Source organism: Schistocerca nitens, chromosome 8 (genome assembly GCF_023898315.1).
Source record: "Schistocerca nitens isolate TAMUIC-IGC-003100 chromosome 8, iqSchNite1.1, whole genome shotgun sequence".
Taxonomy (NCBI): Eukaryota; Metazoa; Arthropoda; class Insecta; order Orthoptera; family Acrididae; genus Schistocerca; species Schistocerca nitens.
In genome coordinates, this window is record NC_064621.1 from 347,234,282 (window position 1) to 347,253,374 (window position 19,093).

Here is a 19,093-nt window from a genome sequence, read left to right on the forward strand (position 1 = left end):
GTGCTTCTTCTTCACAGATTCGGATGGTAAACGTATTTTCTTGCGGTTTAAATTCAATCGGGAACACAGTTAACAGAATTGCCACTCCCCTCTCTGGCATTTCATCCTCTCCAAGAACAAGGTCCAATATTAGAGTATGACACAACCACTGACACGCGCCACATGATGTGACACTTTATGATTATGTGACCAGTGACGAATTCCGTATATGATGCGGAATGGCACCTGTCGTTGAGAAGATGAGGCAAAGCAGTCTGTGGTGGTACAGACACGTAGTTTGAGCAGACCAAGAAACAACAGCAAAAGTCGATTTTCTTTGAAAGTCGATGGTAAAGGACCTTTTGGGATTCCGAGGCAACGCTGGCTAGATAACCTCCATATAGACCTCAAGACAACGGGTCTCTATTTTGGTAAAGCACAAGTTCACGCCAAATGCAAACAGAGAGCCGAAGAGGCAGGCTCCGCTACTTCGCGGGACAAAAGCTGAGCAAAAATAAGACGGTGCTGTACGAATTTGTTCCGCAGTCGGAAAGTGCGCTATAATGCACTGGAAGTGCAGAGAAAAAGCTCCTAGTTAATTGACGGCGGGAGCTACTGGTCGGCTTTGTTTTCAAGCAATTAGCTAATGGACCGCTATGAAATGGGTTATTACCGCCGCTAGGTGGACATCAGGGCGTTTTTACATTGGCAGTATACCCGCGAAGAATTAAAACGATGATTACTCTTTCGATATGGAACCAGCAGACAATGAGTCATTAAGGTACTGGAATCATAATGAGTACACTGACAGTCTGTTAGTACAGGAGCATCGTAACTAAAGACTGGAAATATGCACAGTTCACAGCAATACACAAGGACGGAAATAGAAATAATCCGTTGAATTATGGACCCGTATCATTGACATCGATTATCAGTATGTTATTGAAATATATACTGTATTTGAATATTGTGAAATACCTCGGAGTAAACAATTTATTGACACTTCCTGGCAGATTAAAACTGTGTGCTGGACCGAGACTCGAACTCAGGACCATTGCCTTTCACGGGCAAGTTCGAGTCTCGGTCCGGCACACAGTTTTGATTTGCCAGGAAGTTTCATGTTACCGCACACTCCGCTGCAGAGTGAAAATCTCATTCTGAAATTTATTGACACATAAACATCACGGATTCAGAAAAAACCGTTCGTGTGAAACACAACTAGCCCCTTACTTACATGAAGTAATGTGTACCACCGAAAGGGGACATGAAGTTGACTCCGTACCCGAAGTAATGTATACCATCGACAGGGGACATCAGATTGATTCAATATCCCTAGATTTCCAAAAGGTTTGTGACACCGTTCTTGGTACGCTGCTACTAATAGAATTGCTTGCCTGTGGGGCATCATCTCGGTTGTGCGATTGGATTCCTCATTTACTGCCAGGAAGTTCACAGTTCGTGGTAACTGACAGAAACAGAAGTGATATATGGGGCCCCTCAGGGAAGTGTTACATGCCCTCTGCAATTCTCAATCTACATAAACGATTTAGACGAAAATCGGAGGACTCCTCGTAGAGTGCTTAGAGATTATGCCGTCGTTTGCCGCCTAGTAAAATAATGAGAAGGTCAAAACGAATTGCAGAACGATTCAGACAAATTTGTATGGTGCGAAACGTGGCAATTGAGTCTAAACAATAAAAAGTGTGAGTTCCTCTGCGTGAGTACTAAAACAATCCATGAAAGTCAGGCACGTATGTAACGGTTTTCGATGTAACTAAATACCTAGAGTGCAAACAAGATAAATAGGAACCTATAACAAAGCCAATATTGTCGGGGAGGCGAACCAAAGATTCCGTTTTATTGGCGGAACAGTTAAGAAATACAACAAATCTACTAAAGAGACTGCCTAAATTACGCTTGTCCATCCTCTTCTGGGGTACTGCCGCGAGATAAGAGATAATTGCTAGATAGTATTGACAGAAAACATCGAAAAAGTTCAAAGAAATGAAGAGTATTTTAGGCAGAGATAATAAGCCTGTCAGGATAGGAAAATCTGGGAAGTTAATTCAGACAGAATCTTTTTTATAACATGTAAGTTCTTATACAAATAGAGTTATCACGGGATGACACTGCAGTGATGTATTTCAGATAAAGAAAATAACTATTGCATTTTTATACTATGATGAACCTCCGAGGATTAAAATTATTGATTTAGCAAATTAGGGTGTAAGAACGGCCATCAGGACGTTTATCTGAGGGGCAGCACAGTAACTCCTTTGTGTCGGGAGCAGTAAGAAGGTTGCAAGACGAAGAAGTTCGCCACTGTGTGGGCGAGATGTGAGATGGCGGTAGGAGCCAGTGAGAGGTCATTAGCGCGGTCCAGCGAAGGAGGGACGCAGTGCCGGGTCTCAGCTGACACTGCCTTCACAGTCGATGCGTCAAGCAGCCAACGTGGAGGCTCCACACAGAATTACGGACTAGATAATCTCACGACGCCTATGCTGCAGGAATCTGATGGATGACAGTCGCGGAAGTAAAGATGGCTGCCGTTTACTCCGCCATATGAAGAAAGTGACTTCCATTGTCTTGTAAAACGACGCTGGTGCCTTTAAAGACATGCTGGAAGGACTTTTTAATAACTGATCGTAACACTGTAGCGGTGATTCTGAATTTCATTTGCGTAAGTCGCCTTGTTTGCTAAGAATACATCATCAATAAAAGACATCTGAACCTGTGAGTTATTACTCCTCTGGATCATTCTAATTTAATGAGGCTGCCACAATAGCAAACATTCTTTCGGAGTAATAAAAGGGGAATGATATCAGACCAGTTAGGGTTCACCTGTCGTCATCTCGTCGAACTCAGTGCTACGAAGGCATCACACATAAGTGATGGACTTCCCGACCACATAAAACTATGACCAGCACAATTTTAATCGATAGACTTAACTGCCTCAGCTACTTTCTACTTCATTAATTCTGTTGCTGTTGTAACTTGTAATTGGAATATAGGCAGTTAATTACTAGTTTTTTAATACATCAATTAAAAAATTAGTAACAAACTTTTATTATTCATCTTGTTCGTATATCTATGGGGGTCGACTTCTTCCATGATGTTGAGAGACGTTTTTCAGCATTGTTCGTCAAAGCACTGTGTTCAGAGCTTGCGATAATATGGGGTAGTAGAAGGTTTTGTTCAAATGGTTCAAATGGCTCTGAGCACTATGGGACTCAACTGCTGAGGTCATAAGTCCCCTAGAACTTAGAACTACTTAAACCTAACTAACCTAAGGACAACACACACATCCATGCCCGAGGCAGGTTTCGAACCTGCGACCGTAGCGGTCGCGCGGTTCCAGAAGGTTTTGTATCCCGCTTGGAAGGCGGCGCGTGGGTCTGCTCCTGTAAACTGAAGGGTGGGCCGAATGTAGGAAGTGAGTAGGAGCAGGAACAGGTGAAAATCTCTCGGTACTGCTCTTAGAAATGGTTTTACTATATCACAATATTAACTGAATACATAACTTTGCACTGAGGTGCGAAGCCTTAGACGCGTCGTAAGTAGTACATAGTCTCAATAGCAAGCGAAGTGTCACGGCCGTCTGCTCTTGATCAAATGGGCGGAGAATCTGCAGCGGAGCTCGTAGATCTGGACATCACCTGCTAGAGGGCGCTATCGTCGGTGTCGGTCGTAGTGCCATCTTAAGTACTTGCACCCACGCCGTAGCATCGTGTCTATCGATGCCACAGAAGGAAATATTATTATTTTACTTTGCAGCGTGCCCGCGACTGGCCTATAACCCACAACTGGAGGCCAGTCGCGGCAGTACATTTTACGACCAAGGAAGCGGCCGGTATTTTAGAGGGGAACGAATAGCTGACGGAAAATGAGATGAGAAAGTTCCTCTTGTCAACAACTTCAACTCCACGACTCTGCAATAAAAATGGCACTGATACTAACGCGAAACTATAAAAAAAGAAATCTGGGAGCAGAAAAATTGTTTCGACCCGAATAAAACGACAGCTTTCGTGACAACAAGTGCTTGGTGCATTATAGGGTCGCCATTTAAATGTCCCAAGCATTAACGAACGTAAAACATGGCGAATATACACAGCCTGACAAAAAATTATACCTCCCAGAAGGGGAGCAGGAAACGAAATGAAACTTCACGGGTTGAGAGGCTATGAGATGTTTATTTCAGTGAGTACAAAATCGAGTCAAACTTACGAAGAAATTGTCTGTATGAACCCACCTATAAGTATGACGTTGCGCCCCATCTAGTCGCTTTGCGTACACTAATACGGTTGAGAAGGCAGTCATAAAACCTTTGTATCACCTGCTGCGTCATACTGGCCCACAACTGTTGAAACTGGCGCTTGACATCCTAGGTACTGGCACTGGGATAAAGTTGACGTCCGAGCAGGACAGATTTGGGGATCTTGCTGGCCACCAAGTGCCTCGGCGTCACGCAGACTTGTCAAAGAGACATGTCTCACGTATGTAAGAGCCTTGTCTTGTTGAAAAATGGCACCACAACACAGTCACATGAGATGTAGCTCACGAGGAATCAGGATGTTCGTGGCGTGCAGCTGTGCCATCAGAGCTTCCTCAATCACTACAAGCCATGACGAGAAATCATACACGAAGTCTCTCCATGTCATAGCACCAGAAGTAACACACCGTTCTGACGCTCCTAACCATTGGAAGAATCGGACCTTTCCCCAGCTCGCCGCCATAGTCACTGACGAAGATTATCCGGGAGAGTGCAGAACGGCTATTCATCACTGAACACGATGCGACACCACACATCAGCAGTTCATGCTTCTCTGTCACGACACCACTGCAAATGCAACAGTTTATGTTCGATTACGATGTGTCTAGACATCATACTCCATTGTTTTATCGATGAATGTTATAGGGTTTGAAGAATGTTTGGTTTGATTACTTACTGGATTACATCATTCACTTATTATATAAACAAGTTTTACGTATTAATAGAATGAAGTCTTTTAAGAATTCCCTAAAACTTGTTGTTTTAATATCACTATAGTTTCTGATTTGGATTATGCTTTCCATATAAAATATGGTTTTGTAAAAGCTCTTTTTTCAATTAGCATATCAGCAGTTACTTAGTATTGTATATTCATGCCTTTGATTTACACAAAACGATTGCGAAATGTACTACCACAATGCCACCTGGTGGGCTTAAGGAGTAGCTGATGTGTTTACTCTTCATCTCAGTCTGTAGTCAGATGTTGTTTGAGCATGAGCACTTGTATTCGGTTCACTATCCTTGTGTTTGTACAGGTTGTTTCTTTTAAATCTGACATGCCGATATCCTGTGATTTTCACGATCTTCACAAGCACATTCGTGACGTGACGTGATACAAAGCGCAGATGAAGGAGATTATGTGAATTTGTAGAGTATAAGGTACGTTACTTTTCCAAGTGTATGTACAATTCATTTTGTACATTGTTACACTTAACTTGTAAATCTATTACCCTTTCAGATTGGTTCTGCCATTGCCAATCCGAAGATAGTAACGTGATCTTACCGAGATCGGTAATAGGATTAAATGCTTTACTAGCGATCTCTGCTTTTTGGAGTTTTTCTTCTGCGTTTAATACACTGCAGATCGCCCCCATTCTGTCACCATGACAGGAATGTATAGAGTTTATATTGCCATGTTAACGACAGCCTACCTTTGGGACTGTCATTCCCCAGTCTGGCTGCGGCATCTAGTGTGGGATGATACAGACAATGTTGCAGGGAGTCCATTACTTGTTCTCGGATGGAGAACGCAGATGTGAAGATGTTACAATGAACATTTGTGCTCAATACGATGATCCTCCCTTGTGATGGTCAGACGTGGTCGACTGGAATCTTGATGACCAGTGTGCCTGCCCTCACTTTCCCATGCAGTTCAACATCAGTCCACAGTCACATCCGAATGCCCCACAAATCTAGATATGGCATGATCAGACAATAGGATCCCTTCCAAACTCTGTCGGGCGCTGATAACACTTCTCATTCGAGGACGTGGCATCTCATTATCCTTCACAGCGATCATTCAACATCTGACCCTGTTCACGCCTCTTATATACTCTTCTAGGCCCGGTAGCGACACTAAACACGAACAACACTAATGCTCGCTGGAGGCCACTCTACCTGTCACTGAGAATTGCAAATCGTATCATTCATACAGGGTGTAACGGTTACAAGTGCAGATATTTCTGTTTGTGACTGAGGACGGTGTTCAACAACATTACATCAGTATTTGGAGCATTCACTGGCTAATAATTATAGGTGTTGCAAGTCGTATGTTTTTAGGTTCGTTACTACCTCGAAGCGCCAGCGGTCTTGCTGCAGTGGTAACACCAGTTCCCGGCAGTTCACCGAAGTCATACACTGTCGGATTTGGGTAGCACTTGGATGGGTGACTATACGGATCTGCTAAGCGCCGTTGGCAAGTGCGGTGCACTCAGCCCTTGTGAGGCCAATTGAGGAGCTACTTGATTGAGAACTAGCGGCTCTGGTGACGAAAATAACAACGACTGGGAGACTGCTCTGTTGACCACATGCCTTTCCATACACGCATCCAGCTGTGCCTGTCAGCTGAGGATGACTTGGCGGTCGATCGGTACCATTGGGTCTTCAGAGACCTATTCGGACGGAGTTTGGTTTTGTTAGTACTTCCAAGTACGTGTGGCAAGAGTAAGCCACTTATGCCTAGGGTGGTTTATACTGGCACGCGTCGTTAACTTCGCAGCTCAGGTATGGACATATCAAGAACATCAAATCGTAAAGTTTGTGGCGTTTTTGGGGAAGACTGTTCGACGCAGAGAAAAAACAACCAATCCACTGATGTGTGTACATATTAAGGTACCAAGTATAAAAATACACTGAAGCGCCAAAGAAACTGGTACAGGCGTGCGTATTCAATACAGAGATATGTAAACAGGCAAAATACGGCGCTGCGTTCGGCAACGCCTGTACAAGACAACAAGTGTTTGGCGCAGTTGTTGGATCGGTTACTGCTGCTACAATGGCAGGTTATCAAGATTTAAGAGAGTTTCAACTTGGTGTTATAGTCGGCGCACGAGCTATAGGACACAGCATCTCCGAGGTAGCGATGAAGTGGGGATTTTCTCGTACGGCCAATTCACGAGTGTACCGTGAATATTAGGAATCCGGTAAAACATCAAATCTCCGACATCGTTGCGGCCGGAAAAACATTCTGCAACGATGACTGAAGAGAATCGTTCAGCGTGACAGATGAGCAAACCTTACGCAAATTGCTGCAGTTTTCAATGCTGGGCCATCAAGAAATGTCAGCGTGCTAACCATTCAACGAAACATCTTCGATATGGGCTTTCGCACACGAAGGCCCACTCGTGTACCTTACTGACTGCACGACAAAAGCTTTACGCCCCTCCTGGGTACGTCAACACCGACATTCGACTATTGATGACTGGAAACATGGTGCCTGGTCGGACGAGTCTCGTTTCAAATTGTACCGGGCGGACTGACGTGTACGGGTAAGGTGAGGACCTCATGAATCCATGGAGCCAGCATGTGAGCAGGGGACTGTTCAAATTGGTGCAGGCCCTGTAATGATCTGGGGGATGTGCAGTTGGAGAGATATGGTACCATTATACGTCTAGATACGACTCTGTCAGGTGACACATACGTAAGCATCCTGTCTGATCACCTGCATCCATTCATGTCCGTTGTGCATTCCGACGGACTTGGACAATTCCAGCAGAACAATGCGACACCCCACACGTCCAGAATTGCTACAGAGTGGCTCCAGGAACACTCTTCGTAAAACATCCGCTGGCCACCAAACTCCCCAGACATGAACGTTATTGAGCATATTTGGGATGCCTTGCAAAATGCTGTTCGGAAGAGATCTCTATCCCGTCGTACTCTTACGGATTTATGGATAGCCCTGCAGGATTCATGGTGTGAGTTCGGACATCAGTCGAGTCCATGCCACGTCGTTTTGTGGCACTTCTGCGTGCTCGCGGGGCCCACGATATTAGGCAGGTGTACCAGTTCCTTTGGCTCTTCAGTGTATCTGCACTTTTACCCGTTACACCCTGTATACCCGCCAAGGATGTGTACCTGTAGGACATCCTGCCGTGTCTTCTGGGAGCTTCACTTTCTCTTTATCGGCCAGTGTAGGTGAAGTAGCAGCTGAGAATGGCTGCGAGTTATGTGGTACGAACACCTGGTGGCAGTACTCACCGGCTGCGGACGGCGCATCACTGTGGAGTCCTGGCGGACGTAGATGGGCGCCGCGAGGTCGCTGACGCTGGACGATATGGAGAGCCGACCCGGCACCTGCAGCATGGCCGCCGCCTGCGGCCGCAGGGGGTGCGACTCGGCGTGGTAGCCCTCGCCCTCGTCCGGGGAGCCCTCGCGGGACATGCCGCCCCCTGCGCTGCGAACACCACAGTACAAGGCAGCTGTACCACACTAGCACTCTGTCAATACACACTGATGAGCCAAAACATTACAGCCACCTGCTCAAAAGCACGTTGATCTATCTTTAGAACGCAATACAGCACCGAATCTGCATGTGGCGGATTCTACAAGTGCTTAATACACACACACACACACACACACACACACACACAGGCCGCGCGGGATTAGTCGAGCGGTCTAGGGCGCTGCAATCCTGGACTGTGCGGCTGGTCCCGGCAAAGGTTCAAGTCCTCCATCGGGCATGGGTGTGTGTGTTTGTCCTTAGGATAATTTAGGTTAAGTAGTGTGTAAGCTTAGGAACTGATGACCTTAGCAGTTAAGTCCCATAAGATTTCACACACAATTAACATTTTTTAACACAAACACACATACACACACAACCAAAAAAGACGCATCAAGAAGGATGCATCCGAATGTGTCGGAAATCAGTAGATGTGATCTAAGTGTACAGACAAACATATCATTACAGTTTCAGAAAAACTGCATGATTAATTTAAGTAAAAGGGCTTCACAAATTGAGAAAGTCAATGAGGTGTTGGTCCACCTATTGTCCTTACACATGCATTAATTCGGATTGGTATTGACCGACAGACTTGGATTTCCTCCTGAGGGACATCTTGGCAAATTCTCTCCGATTGGCACGTTAGATCGTGAAAATCCCGAATCTGTCGGAGGGCCCTGCCCTTAATACACGAAACGACCTCAAATGGGGAGAGACCCGGCGACTTTATTGTCAAAGGTAAAGTTTGCCAAGCATAAAGACAACCAGTAGTAACACTCGCTGTGTGAGGGAGAGCATCATCTTGTCGAAGTCTAAACCCGGGATGGCTTGCCATGGAGGGTAACAAAGTGGGTAAAGTACCGAGTGATCAAAAAGTCAGTATAAATTTGAAAACTTAATAAACCACGGAATAATGTAGATAGAGAGGTAAAAATTGACACACATGCTTGGAATGACATGGGGTTTCATTAGAACAAAAAAAAAAAAACACCCCATATCGCTAGGCGCGTGAAAGATCTTTTGCGCGCGTCATTTGGTGATGATCGTGTGCTCAGCCACCACTTTCGTCATGCTTGGCCTCCCAGGTCCCCAGACCTCAGTCCGTGCGATTATTGACTTTGGGGTTACCTGAAGTCGCAAGTGTATCGTGATCGGCCGACATCTCTAGGGATGCTGAAAGACGACATCCGACGCCAATGCCTCACCATAATTCCGGACATGCTTTACAGTGCTGTTCACGACATTATTCCACGACTACAGCTATTGTTGAGGAATGATGGTGGACATATTGAGCATTTCCTGTAAAGAACATCATCTTTGCTTCGTCTTACTTTGTTATGCTAACTACTGCTATTCTGATCAGATGAAGCGCCATCTATCGGACATTTTTTCAACCTTTCTATATTTTCGATTCTAATAAAAACCCATGTCATTCCAAGCATGTGTGTCAATTTGTACCTCTCTATCTACATTATTCCGTAATTTATTCAGTTTTCAAATTTATACTAACTTTTTGATCACCCGGTACATTGTCGATGTTCCGTTGTTCTGTAAGGGCGCAGCGAATAACAACGGAAGGGACCCTGCTACGAAAAGAAATGGCACCCCAGAACAGCAATCCTGGTCTACATCTACATCTACATACATACTCCGCAATCCACCATACGGTGCGTGGCAGAGGGTACCTCGTACCACAACTAGCATCTTCTCTCCTTGTTCCACTCCCAAACAGAACGAGGGAAAAATGACTGCCTATACGCCTCTGTATGAGCCCTAATCTCTCTTATCTTATCTTTGTGGTCTTTCCGCGAAATATAAGTTGGCGGCAGTAAAATTGTACTGCAGTCAGCCTCAAGTGCTGGTTCTCTAAATTTCCTCAGTATCGATTCACTAAAAGAACGCCTCTTTTCCTCCAGAGACTCCCACCCGAGTTCCTGAAGCATTTCCGTAACACTCGCGTGATAATCAAACCTACCAGTAACAAATCTAGCAGCCCGCCTCTTACTTGCTTCCATGTCCTCCCTCAATCCGACCTGATAGGGATCCCAAGCGCTCGAGCAGTACTCAAGAATAGGTCGTATTAGTGTTTTATAAGCGGTCTCCTTTACAGATGAACCACATCTTCCCAAAATTCCACCAATGAACCGAAGACAACTATCCGCCTTCCCCATAACTGCCTTTACATGCTTGTCCCTCTTCATATCGCTCTAGAATGTTACGCCCAAATATTTAATCGACGTGACTGTGTCACGTGGAGCTGTATGGCGGGGGCAGTCAGGTTGGTATTCTGCCGCTATTCTGGGCGTCACCAGACACGTCTTCGGCCTGGAATCTCATTGATTTGAGTAGAATTGTCTTCGGTGATGGAGTCCCGCTTCGAACTCAGCCCCGATGACCAGTTGGAGGAATACCAACCTGACTGTCGCCCGCCATGTGGCCCGACAACCAGGACTCATGATCCGATGCGTCATTTTTTTTTTTTCATAGCGGAACCCCTTTGCTTGTCATCCGCAGCTTTCTTACAGCACAACGGTACGTTGACGACATTCTAAGCTCCACTTTGTTGCCCTACATGGCAAGCCATCATGGACAGACATATCAGCAAGATCATTCCTGCACACACACTGCTTGTCTTTGTGATAGACAAAACCTACCTCGGCCAGCAACGTCCACGGCTCTCCCCCCAACTGGGAACGTTTGGAATATTATGGGTAAGGCCTTCCAATCAGCTCGGGATTTTGACGATCTAACGCGCCAATAGGACGCAGTTCGGCACGATATCCACCATGACGACATCTAACAACTTAATCAATGAAAAGCCGAATAACTGCTTGCACAAGGACCAGAGGTGGTCCAAAGTGTTATTCACTTGCTCAATTTGTGGAGATCTTTCTCTTGAATAAATGATCAAATTTTTCTGAAATTGTAATCATTTGTTTACAAACTGCCTATTAGCTTCTGTCTCGGGTTCTTCGGCCGACGTTCATCTAATGATTTTTCTGACGTTTCGCCAGCACGAGTGGCTGGCATTGTCAAAGCTTCACCCTCCATTGCCGGTGGTGAACTGGAGCCGAGCTCGCGGGCGCAGACTATATGTACCTGGCGCGCCAACGTCCGAGGGCTTCTCCGTGGTAAGACACTCTTTGATCTTCCTTGTCGGTTTGAAGATCGTCTTTACGCCATGTTTGCGCAATATACGGCCGATTCTGTCCGTCACTCTGGGAATGTATGGCAGAAAGGCCGTACCCGACATACATTCCCAGAGTGACGGACAGAATCGGCCGTATATTGCGCAAACATGGCGTAAAGACGATCTTCAAACCGACAAGGAAGATCAAAGAGTGTCTTACCACGGAGAAGCCCTCGGACGTTGGCGCGCCAGGTACATATAGTCTGCGCCCGCGAGCTCGGCTCCAGTTCACCACCGGCAATGGAGGGTGAAGCTTTGACAATGCCAGCCACTCGTGCTGGCGAAACGTCAGAAAAATCATTAGATGAACGTCGGCCGAAGAACCCGAGACAGAAGCCAATAGGCAGTTTGTCAACAAGTGGCCACGAAAGCCTCAACAATTTTGAATCATTTGTTTGTCTGTACATGCACACATGTTCCTGTGCGCGCAAATAAATCTAATTTGGTGGCCCAGACATCAACCTTAGGTTCAATATCATGATGCTCAGATCACTGTAGCAAGATTCTGGTCTTGTGACACGGTCAGTTATCCTGCTGGAAGAGGCCAGTGCCGTCTGTAAAACCATCAAACATAAAGGGATTCAGACGGTGCACAGTAATGTTCACGTTGTACGTGCGGGAGAGCGTACAGTATTTCGTCTTGCATTACTTTCTGAAAAGTGACAAAGGGCTACTACAAGAGCAAGACATTCACATAAGTTGTTAATTACTACTTTCCTTATTTGTTCTCCACATCATTTTTTAATATACTGATAGATTATTTTAGACTGTTTGTCATTTATAAAGAGACACGAAACTTTAAGTTGATTACTGAGATGTCCGAATATAACAACTAAAGCTGCTATAGAACAAACAGGGAAAGGTAGTTCGTGCATTGATAGCTTCTCTCAGTCGCAGTGCTAACTGTAACCAAACGTAAAGAGCATTCTACAGTTACGGTAGAGATATCGACTCCAAGAAACGAGCAGGATACTCAATTTAGGGAAGTAGAGAGGAAGGATAGGAATCCTGAAATACTCCGTAAACAATAATATGACAGAATGAGATTTTGACTCTGCAGCGGAGTGTGCGCTGATATGAAACTTCCTGGCAGATTAAAACTGTGTGTCGGACCGAGACTCGAACTCGGGACCTTTGCCTATCGCGGGCAAGTGCTCTACTTCGCTGTAATACTTATGTTCGAGATCGATTCTGTTTGCTTCCTGCAACTTCTGTGTTTTCCTACGTAAAATTTAATATCTGTGTTACTATGTTGTTTTGTTCAACATATATGAAAGTTTCCAGAATGAGATTTTCACTCTGCAGCGGAGTGTGCGCTGATATGAAACTTCCTGGCAGATTAAAACTGTGTGCCGGACCGAGACTCGAACTCGGGACGTTTGCCTTTCGCGGGCAAGTACTCTACCAACTGAGCATCCCAAGCACGACTCACGCCCCGCTCATGTGAGGACGGGGCGTGAGTCGTGCTTGGGTAGCTCAGTTGGTAGAGCACTTTCCTGCGAAAGGTAAAGGTCCCGAGTTCGAGTCTCGGTCCGGCACACAGTTTTAATCTGCCAGGAAGTTTCATATATGAAAGTAATTGTTCTTATTTCCCATAAAGTTATATTTACAGGAATTAGTGTGTGAATATAATTTTCGAAATTATGTCCTTTTATAATGTTAAGGTAGGGTGCGTAAAACTGGTTCGTGCATAGGACACGTAAGACAATATTGTATGTAAAACCTGCAGCGAAGTCCTTCCCCCAACGAAAAAACTGTAGGCGGAATATAAAAAGTGGTTTGGCGCGAAGGACCGCAAGAAGTCTTTGCTGCACATACCGTCGGTGGTCAGCATCCAAACAGTTAACATTCTGTGTGCCGAATGAGGCTGGATTTGTAGCAAGATTGGATAAATTATGCCTCTGATGTGGATCTGTATGTATTAGATCGTGAAATTATTGGCGTGCCATGAATCATAAAATTTCGTGGCCAAGAAGATAATTTTGAGAGCATTTTTACATTAAGGGCAATAATTTCGCCAGACGACTTCGTATTGGTGCTACAGAAGATCGCGGCAGCCACCACCTTCAGGACAAGTTAAGTCTAGTATTGTGTTTATTTGCATGCACCAGTGATTTGCTTAATATGAAAATACTAGATGATCTAAAATCTACTCTGTGTAGATTCCTCAGTCATTTAGCTGGACTCGCATTCGGGAGGACGACGGTTCAATCCCGTCTCCAGCCATCCTGATTTAGGTTTTCCGTGATTTCCCTAAATTGCTTCAGGCAAATGCCGGGATGGTTCCTTTGAAAGGGCACGGCCGATTTCCTTCCCAATCCTTCCCTAACCCGAGCATGAGCTCCGTCTCTAATGACCTCGTTGTCGACGGGACGTTAAACACTAACCACCACCACCATTTAGCTCGACCCGTTCCCCTTCCTAGCGATGCAGTAATTTCAAGAGTCCGAAATTACTGAACGTCGGAATCGAAACTGTTTTGAAAGTGTTCCGTTACTGTTTTGTATGAAATGCTTAATGTGACCAGTAAAATGAATAATTAAAGTATTTCAGCAGAACGAGTACAAATAAAAAGGCCAACTTACAATATTTAATTTTCTTTCTTTCCAAAATTTTTGCTCAGTACTAAAAGTAACATAATAGGGTTGTGACTATACGAAGCATTCATAAGCCAATGCAGATTAAAGGCCGACACAATTATGATTTACTTTGCAGGTTTGTAATAGTGCTTTTGTTCTTATTTCCATTTATGCATGTATCTTTACTGTGTCCTAAATCTATTCAGTAAACAGAATAGTTTCTGGGGCCCCACCGCACGTTCAGCCAGTAATTCAGTAAATATTACAGTGAAATTGATCACGAAGTGTGGCAATCATTTTAGAGACATTTGTGCTCTTATAATTTCTTAGACTCTCATCTTGTAGAATCGGGCATTCTGTCGGTGGTCCCTATCTTCCCAACAAGATTTTTCGACGTCGCAACCTGGCATCTTCATTAAGTGTCTCCTGAGACGAAATACATTATGAAGACGCCGAGTTACGAACTAGAAATATTGAGCTTTAAAGACGTGGGCCACTGGCAGTGCACCTGATTCTACGAGGTGGCATTTGTGCTCTTGTTAAAATAACTGGCAAGAATTTATTAAAACCATAATACATTTAGGGTCCCATGTTTCACTTAAGCTCTACATAACACAAAGATGTTTGTTCTGCAAATGAAAACATATAGTTATCACATCCGTTAACATAACAGTTTAATGACCATTCCTAAATTACTGTCTTTCAAAAGTAAGGTGTCAAAGCTAACCCATGGCTAAATTAGGTGTGCTGCTCCCTTTTTAAGTGGTACTATGTAAAGAACATTATCTTTCTTGCTTTGAAATAGACAGCGTACTTTAGTGAGAGATAATTTTTAGCCGCGCGGGATTAGCCGAGCGGTCTAGGGCGCTGCAGTCATGGACTGTGCAGCTGATCCCGGCGGAGGTTCGAGTCCTCCCTCGGGCATGGGTGTGTGTGTTTGTCCTTATGATAATTTAGGTTAAGTAGTGTGTAAGCTTAGGGACTGATGACCTTAGAAGTTAAGTCCCATAAGATTTCACACACATTTGAACATTTTTTTGAGATAATTTTTGCTAAGACATTTTCAGGTTTTATGTGTGCTGCTCATGACTAGATATCTTACCAATACTTGCTACATTGTGTTGTTTCGTGTCCAATGGAGAAAACGTATTTCAGTCCCAAGTAAAGCCACATACAGCTGGTAGTTTCCACGGAATTAGTTTGTTAAATAGGTTCAAAATGGTTCAAATGGCTCTAAGCACTATGGGACTTAACATCTGAGGTCATCAGTCTCCTAGACTTAGAACTATGTAAACCTGACTAACCTAAGGACATCACACACATCCATGACCGAGGCAGGATTCGAACCGTAGCAGCCGCGTGGTTCCGGACTGAAGCACCTAGAACCGCTCGGCCACAGCAGCCGGCTGCTAATTAAGCTTGCGACCGCTACTGACTCGCATTACTACAGTTTTACTTCACAATCGCAATTACATTGCTTCGATTCCCTCTATTATAACTGCTCCTATCTTTCATGTAACGAAACATAGTCGGAATCCTTCCCATGAGTGCACGCTCACGGTAAAACTTTAAATTTCTTTCGAAAAAGTTTATCGAGTATTTACCCACGTGGTTATAACTGGTAATGTTATGCACCGAGGTAACAAAAACCATGAGATAACGACAAGCACGAATACATATATCACGTACACAAGGTGGAAAAGGACAGTGCATTGTTATTTGTACTAAAGGAAATTATGCGAAAAAGTGTCCGACGTGATTATGGACGCACGACGGAAATTTGCAGACTGAACGCGGTATGGTAGTTGGAGCTAGGCGCATGGGACATTCCATTTCGGAATTCATTAGGGAATTCAGTATTGCGAGGTGTACAGTGTCAAGAATGTGCCGAGAACATCAAATTTCAGGCAATACCTTCCATCACGGACAACGCAGTAGCCGACGGCCTTCAAAGAACGACCGAGAGCAGCGGGGTTTGCGTAGATTTGTCAGTGTTACCAAGAACTGTGACTCTCTTACGGTAGCTAAACTGTGGCGTATCGGTTGGGAGCGGACTTTGCTTCTTGGAGTACAGTCTTCTCGCGACCGGGCGGCTGCTGTGAGGCTTCTTCCTTGGGTTGCAGTTTGTGGGTGAGTCATGGGCAGTACATGGGCCTGGCCCTCTTAGCCTCTCCTCACCTGAGGCTTTCCCCTTTCTCGTGGGCACGTTGATACGCTGGCTCTTTTAGGAACCGGTAAGCTGATAGTAAGTCCGCACTGGGAGCTTTGTGGGGGCAACGAGCCCTCCATCACTTAACCCCTATTAGTTGGGAGCATCAGTAAAGAAAATGACCACAGAAATAAATGTGAGACGTACGACGAACGTATCCGTTAGGGTTGTTGTTGTTGTTGTGGTCTTCAGTCCTGAGACTGGTTTGATGCAGCTCTCCATGCTACTCTATCCTGTGCACGCTTCTTCATCTCCCAGTACCTACCGCAACCTACATCCTTCTGAATCGGCTTAGTGTATTCATCTCTTGGTCTCCCCCTACGATTTTTACCCTCCACGCTGCCCTCCAATACTAAATTGGTGATCCCTTGATGCCTCAGAACATGTCCTACCAACCGATCTCTTATTCTAGACAAGTTGTGCCACAAACTTCTCTTCTCCCCTATCCTATTCAATACTTCCTCATTAGTTATGTGATCTACCCATCTAATCTTCAGCATTATTCTGTAGCACCACATTTCGAAAGCTTCTATTCTCTTCTTGTCCAAAGTATTTATCGTCCATGTTTCCCTTCCACACATGGCTACACTCCATACAAATACTTTCAGAAATGACTTCCTGACACTTAAATCTATACTCGATGTTAACAATTTTCTCTTCTTCAGAAACGCTTTTCTTCCCATTGCCAGTCTACTTTTTATAACGTCTCTAGTTCGACCATCATTAGTTATTTTGCTCCCCAAATAGCAAAACTCCTTTACTACTTTAAGTGTATCATTTCGTAATCTAATTCCCTCAGCATCACCGGAGTTAACTCGACTACATTCCATTATCCTCGTTTTTCTTTTGTTGATATTCATCTCATATCCTCCTTTCAAGACACTGTCCATTCCGTTCAACTGCTCTTCCAAGTCCTTTGCTGTCTCTGACAGAATTACAATGTCATCGGCGAACCTCAAAGTTTTTATTTCTTGTCCATGGATTTTAATACCTACTCCGAATTTTTCTTTTGTTTCCTTCACTGCTTTCTCAATATACGGATTGAATAACACCTGGGAGAGACTACAACCCTGTCTCACTCCCTTCCCAACCACTGCTTCCCTCTCATGTCCCTCGACTCTTATAACTGCCATCTGGTTTCTGTACAAATTGTAAATAGCCTTCGCTCCCTGTGTTTTTCCCCTGCCACCTCCAGAATTTGAAAGAGAATATCCCAGTCAACATTATCAAAAGCTTGGCTTTCCTTAATCTAGCTTCTAGAAAAAGTCGTAGGGTCAGTATTGCCTCACGCGTTCAGATATTTCTACGTAATCCAAACTTATCTTCCCCGAGGTCGGCTTCTGCTAGTTTTTCCATTCGTCTGTAAAGAATTCGCGTTAGTATTTTGCAGCTGTGACTTATTAAGCTGATAGTTTGGTAATTTTCACATCTGTTAACACCTGCTTTCTTTGGGATTGGAATTATTGTATTCTTCTTGAAGTCTGAGGGTATTTCGCCTGTCTCATACATCTTGCTCACCAAATGGTAGAGTTTTGTCAGTACTGGCTCTCCCAAGGCCGTCAGTATTTCTAATGAAATGTTGTCTACTCCCGGGGTCTTGTTTCGACTCAGGTTTTTCAGTGCTCTGTCAAACTCTTCACGCAGTATTATATCTCCCATTTCATCTTCATCTACATTCTCTTCCATTTCCATAATATTGTCCTCAAGTACATCGCCCTTGTATAGACCCTCTATATACTCCTTCCACCTTTCTGCTTTCCCTTCTTTGCTTAAAACTGGGTTTCCATCTGAGCTTTTGATATTCATACTAGTGGTTCTCTTTTCTCCGAAAGTCTCTTTAATTTTCCTGTTGGCAGTATCTATCTTACCCATAGTGAGATAAGCCTCTTCATCCTTACATTTGGCCTCTAGTCATCCCTGCTTAGCCATTTTGCCCTTCCTGTGGATCTCATTTTTGAGACGTTTGTATTCCTTTTTGTCTGCTTCATTTAATGCATTTTTATATTTTCTCCTTTCATCAATTAAAATCAATATATCTTCTGTTACCCAAGGATTTCCACTATCCCTCGTCTTTTTACCTGCTTGATCCCCTGCTGCTTTCACTACTTCATCCCTCAAAGCTACCCATTCTAATTCTACTGTATTTCTTTCACCCATTCCTGTCGACTTTTCTCTTATGCTCTCCCTGAAACTCTGAACAACCTCTGGTTTAGTCAGTTTATCCAGGTCCCATCTCCTTAAATTCCCACCTTTTTGCAGTTTTTTCAGTTTTAATCTACAGGTCATAACCAATAGATTGTGGTCAGAGTCCGTTAGGGTAGTGTGGCGAAATTTGGCGTTAATGGGCTACGGCAGCAGACGACCGACGCGAGTACCTTCGCTAACAGCACGACATCGCCTGCACGTCGATCCTGGACTCGTGACCATATCGGTTGGACTCTAGACGACTGGAAAACAGTAGCCTGGTCAGATGAGTCCCGATTTCCGTTGGTAAGAGCTGATGGTAGAGTCAGAATGTGGCGCAGACCCCACGAAACCATGGACCCTAGAAGTCAAAAAGGCACTGTGCAAGCTGGTGGGGGCTCCATAATGGTGAAGGCTGTGTTTACATGGAATGATAGGGTCGTGCGGTCCAACTGACCGATCG

At 44.5% G+C, this 19,093-nt stretch overlaps 1 protein-coding gene across 1 annotated transcript in view; it reads right to left on the bottom strand.

The window, feature by feature from the left end:
• Positions 1-19,093, bottom strand: part of LOC126198541 (solute carrier family 2, facilitated glucose transporter member 1-like) — a 556,822-nt gene that overhangs the window by 495,904 nt on the left and 41,825 nt on the right. Inside the window, exon 2 of the mRNA XM_049934943.1 lies at positions 8,228-8,423. Within this exon, the coding sequence (XP_049790900.1) occupies positions 8,228-8,410 (183 nt within the window). The 5' untranslated portion in view covers positions 8,411-8,423. The remainder of the gene's footprint in view (positions 1-8,227; positions 8,424-19,093) is intronic.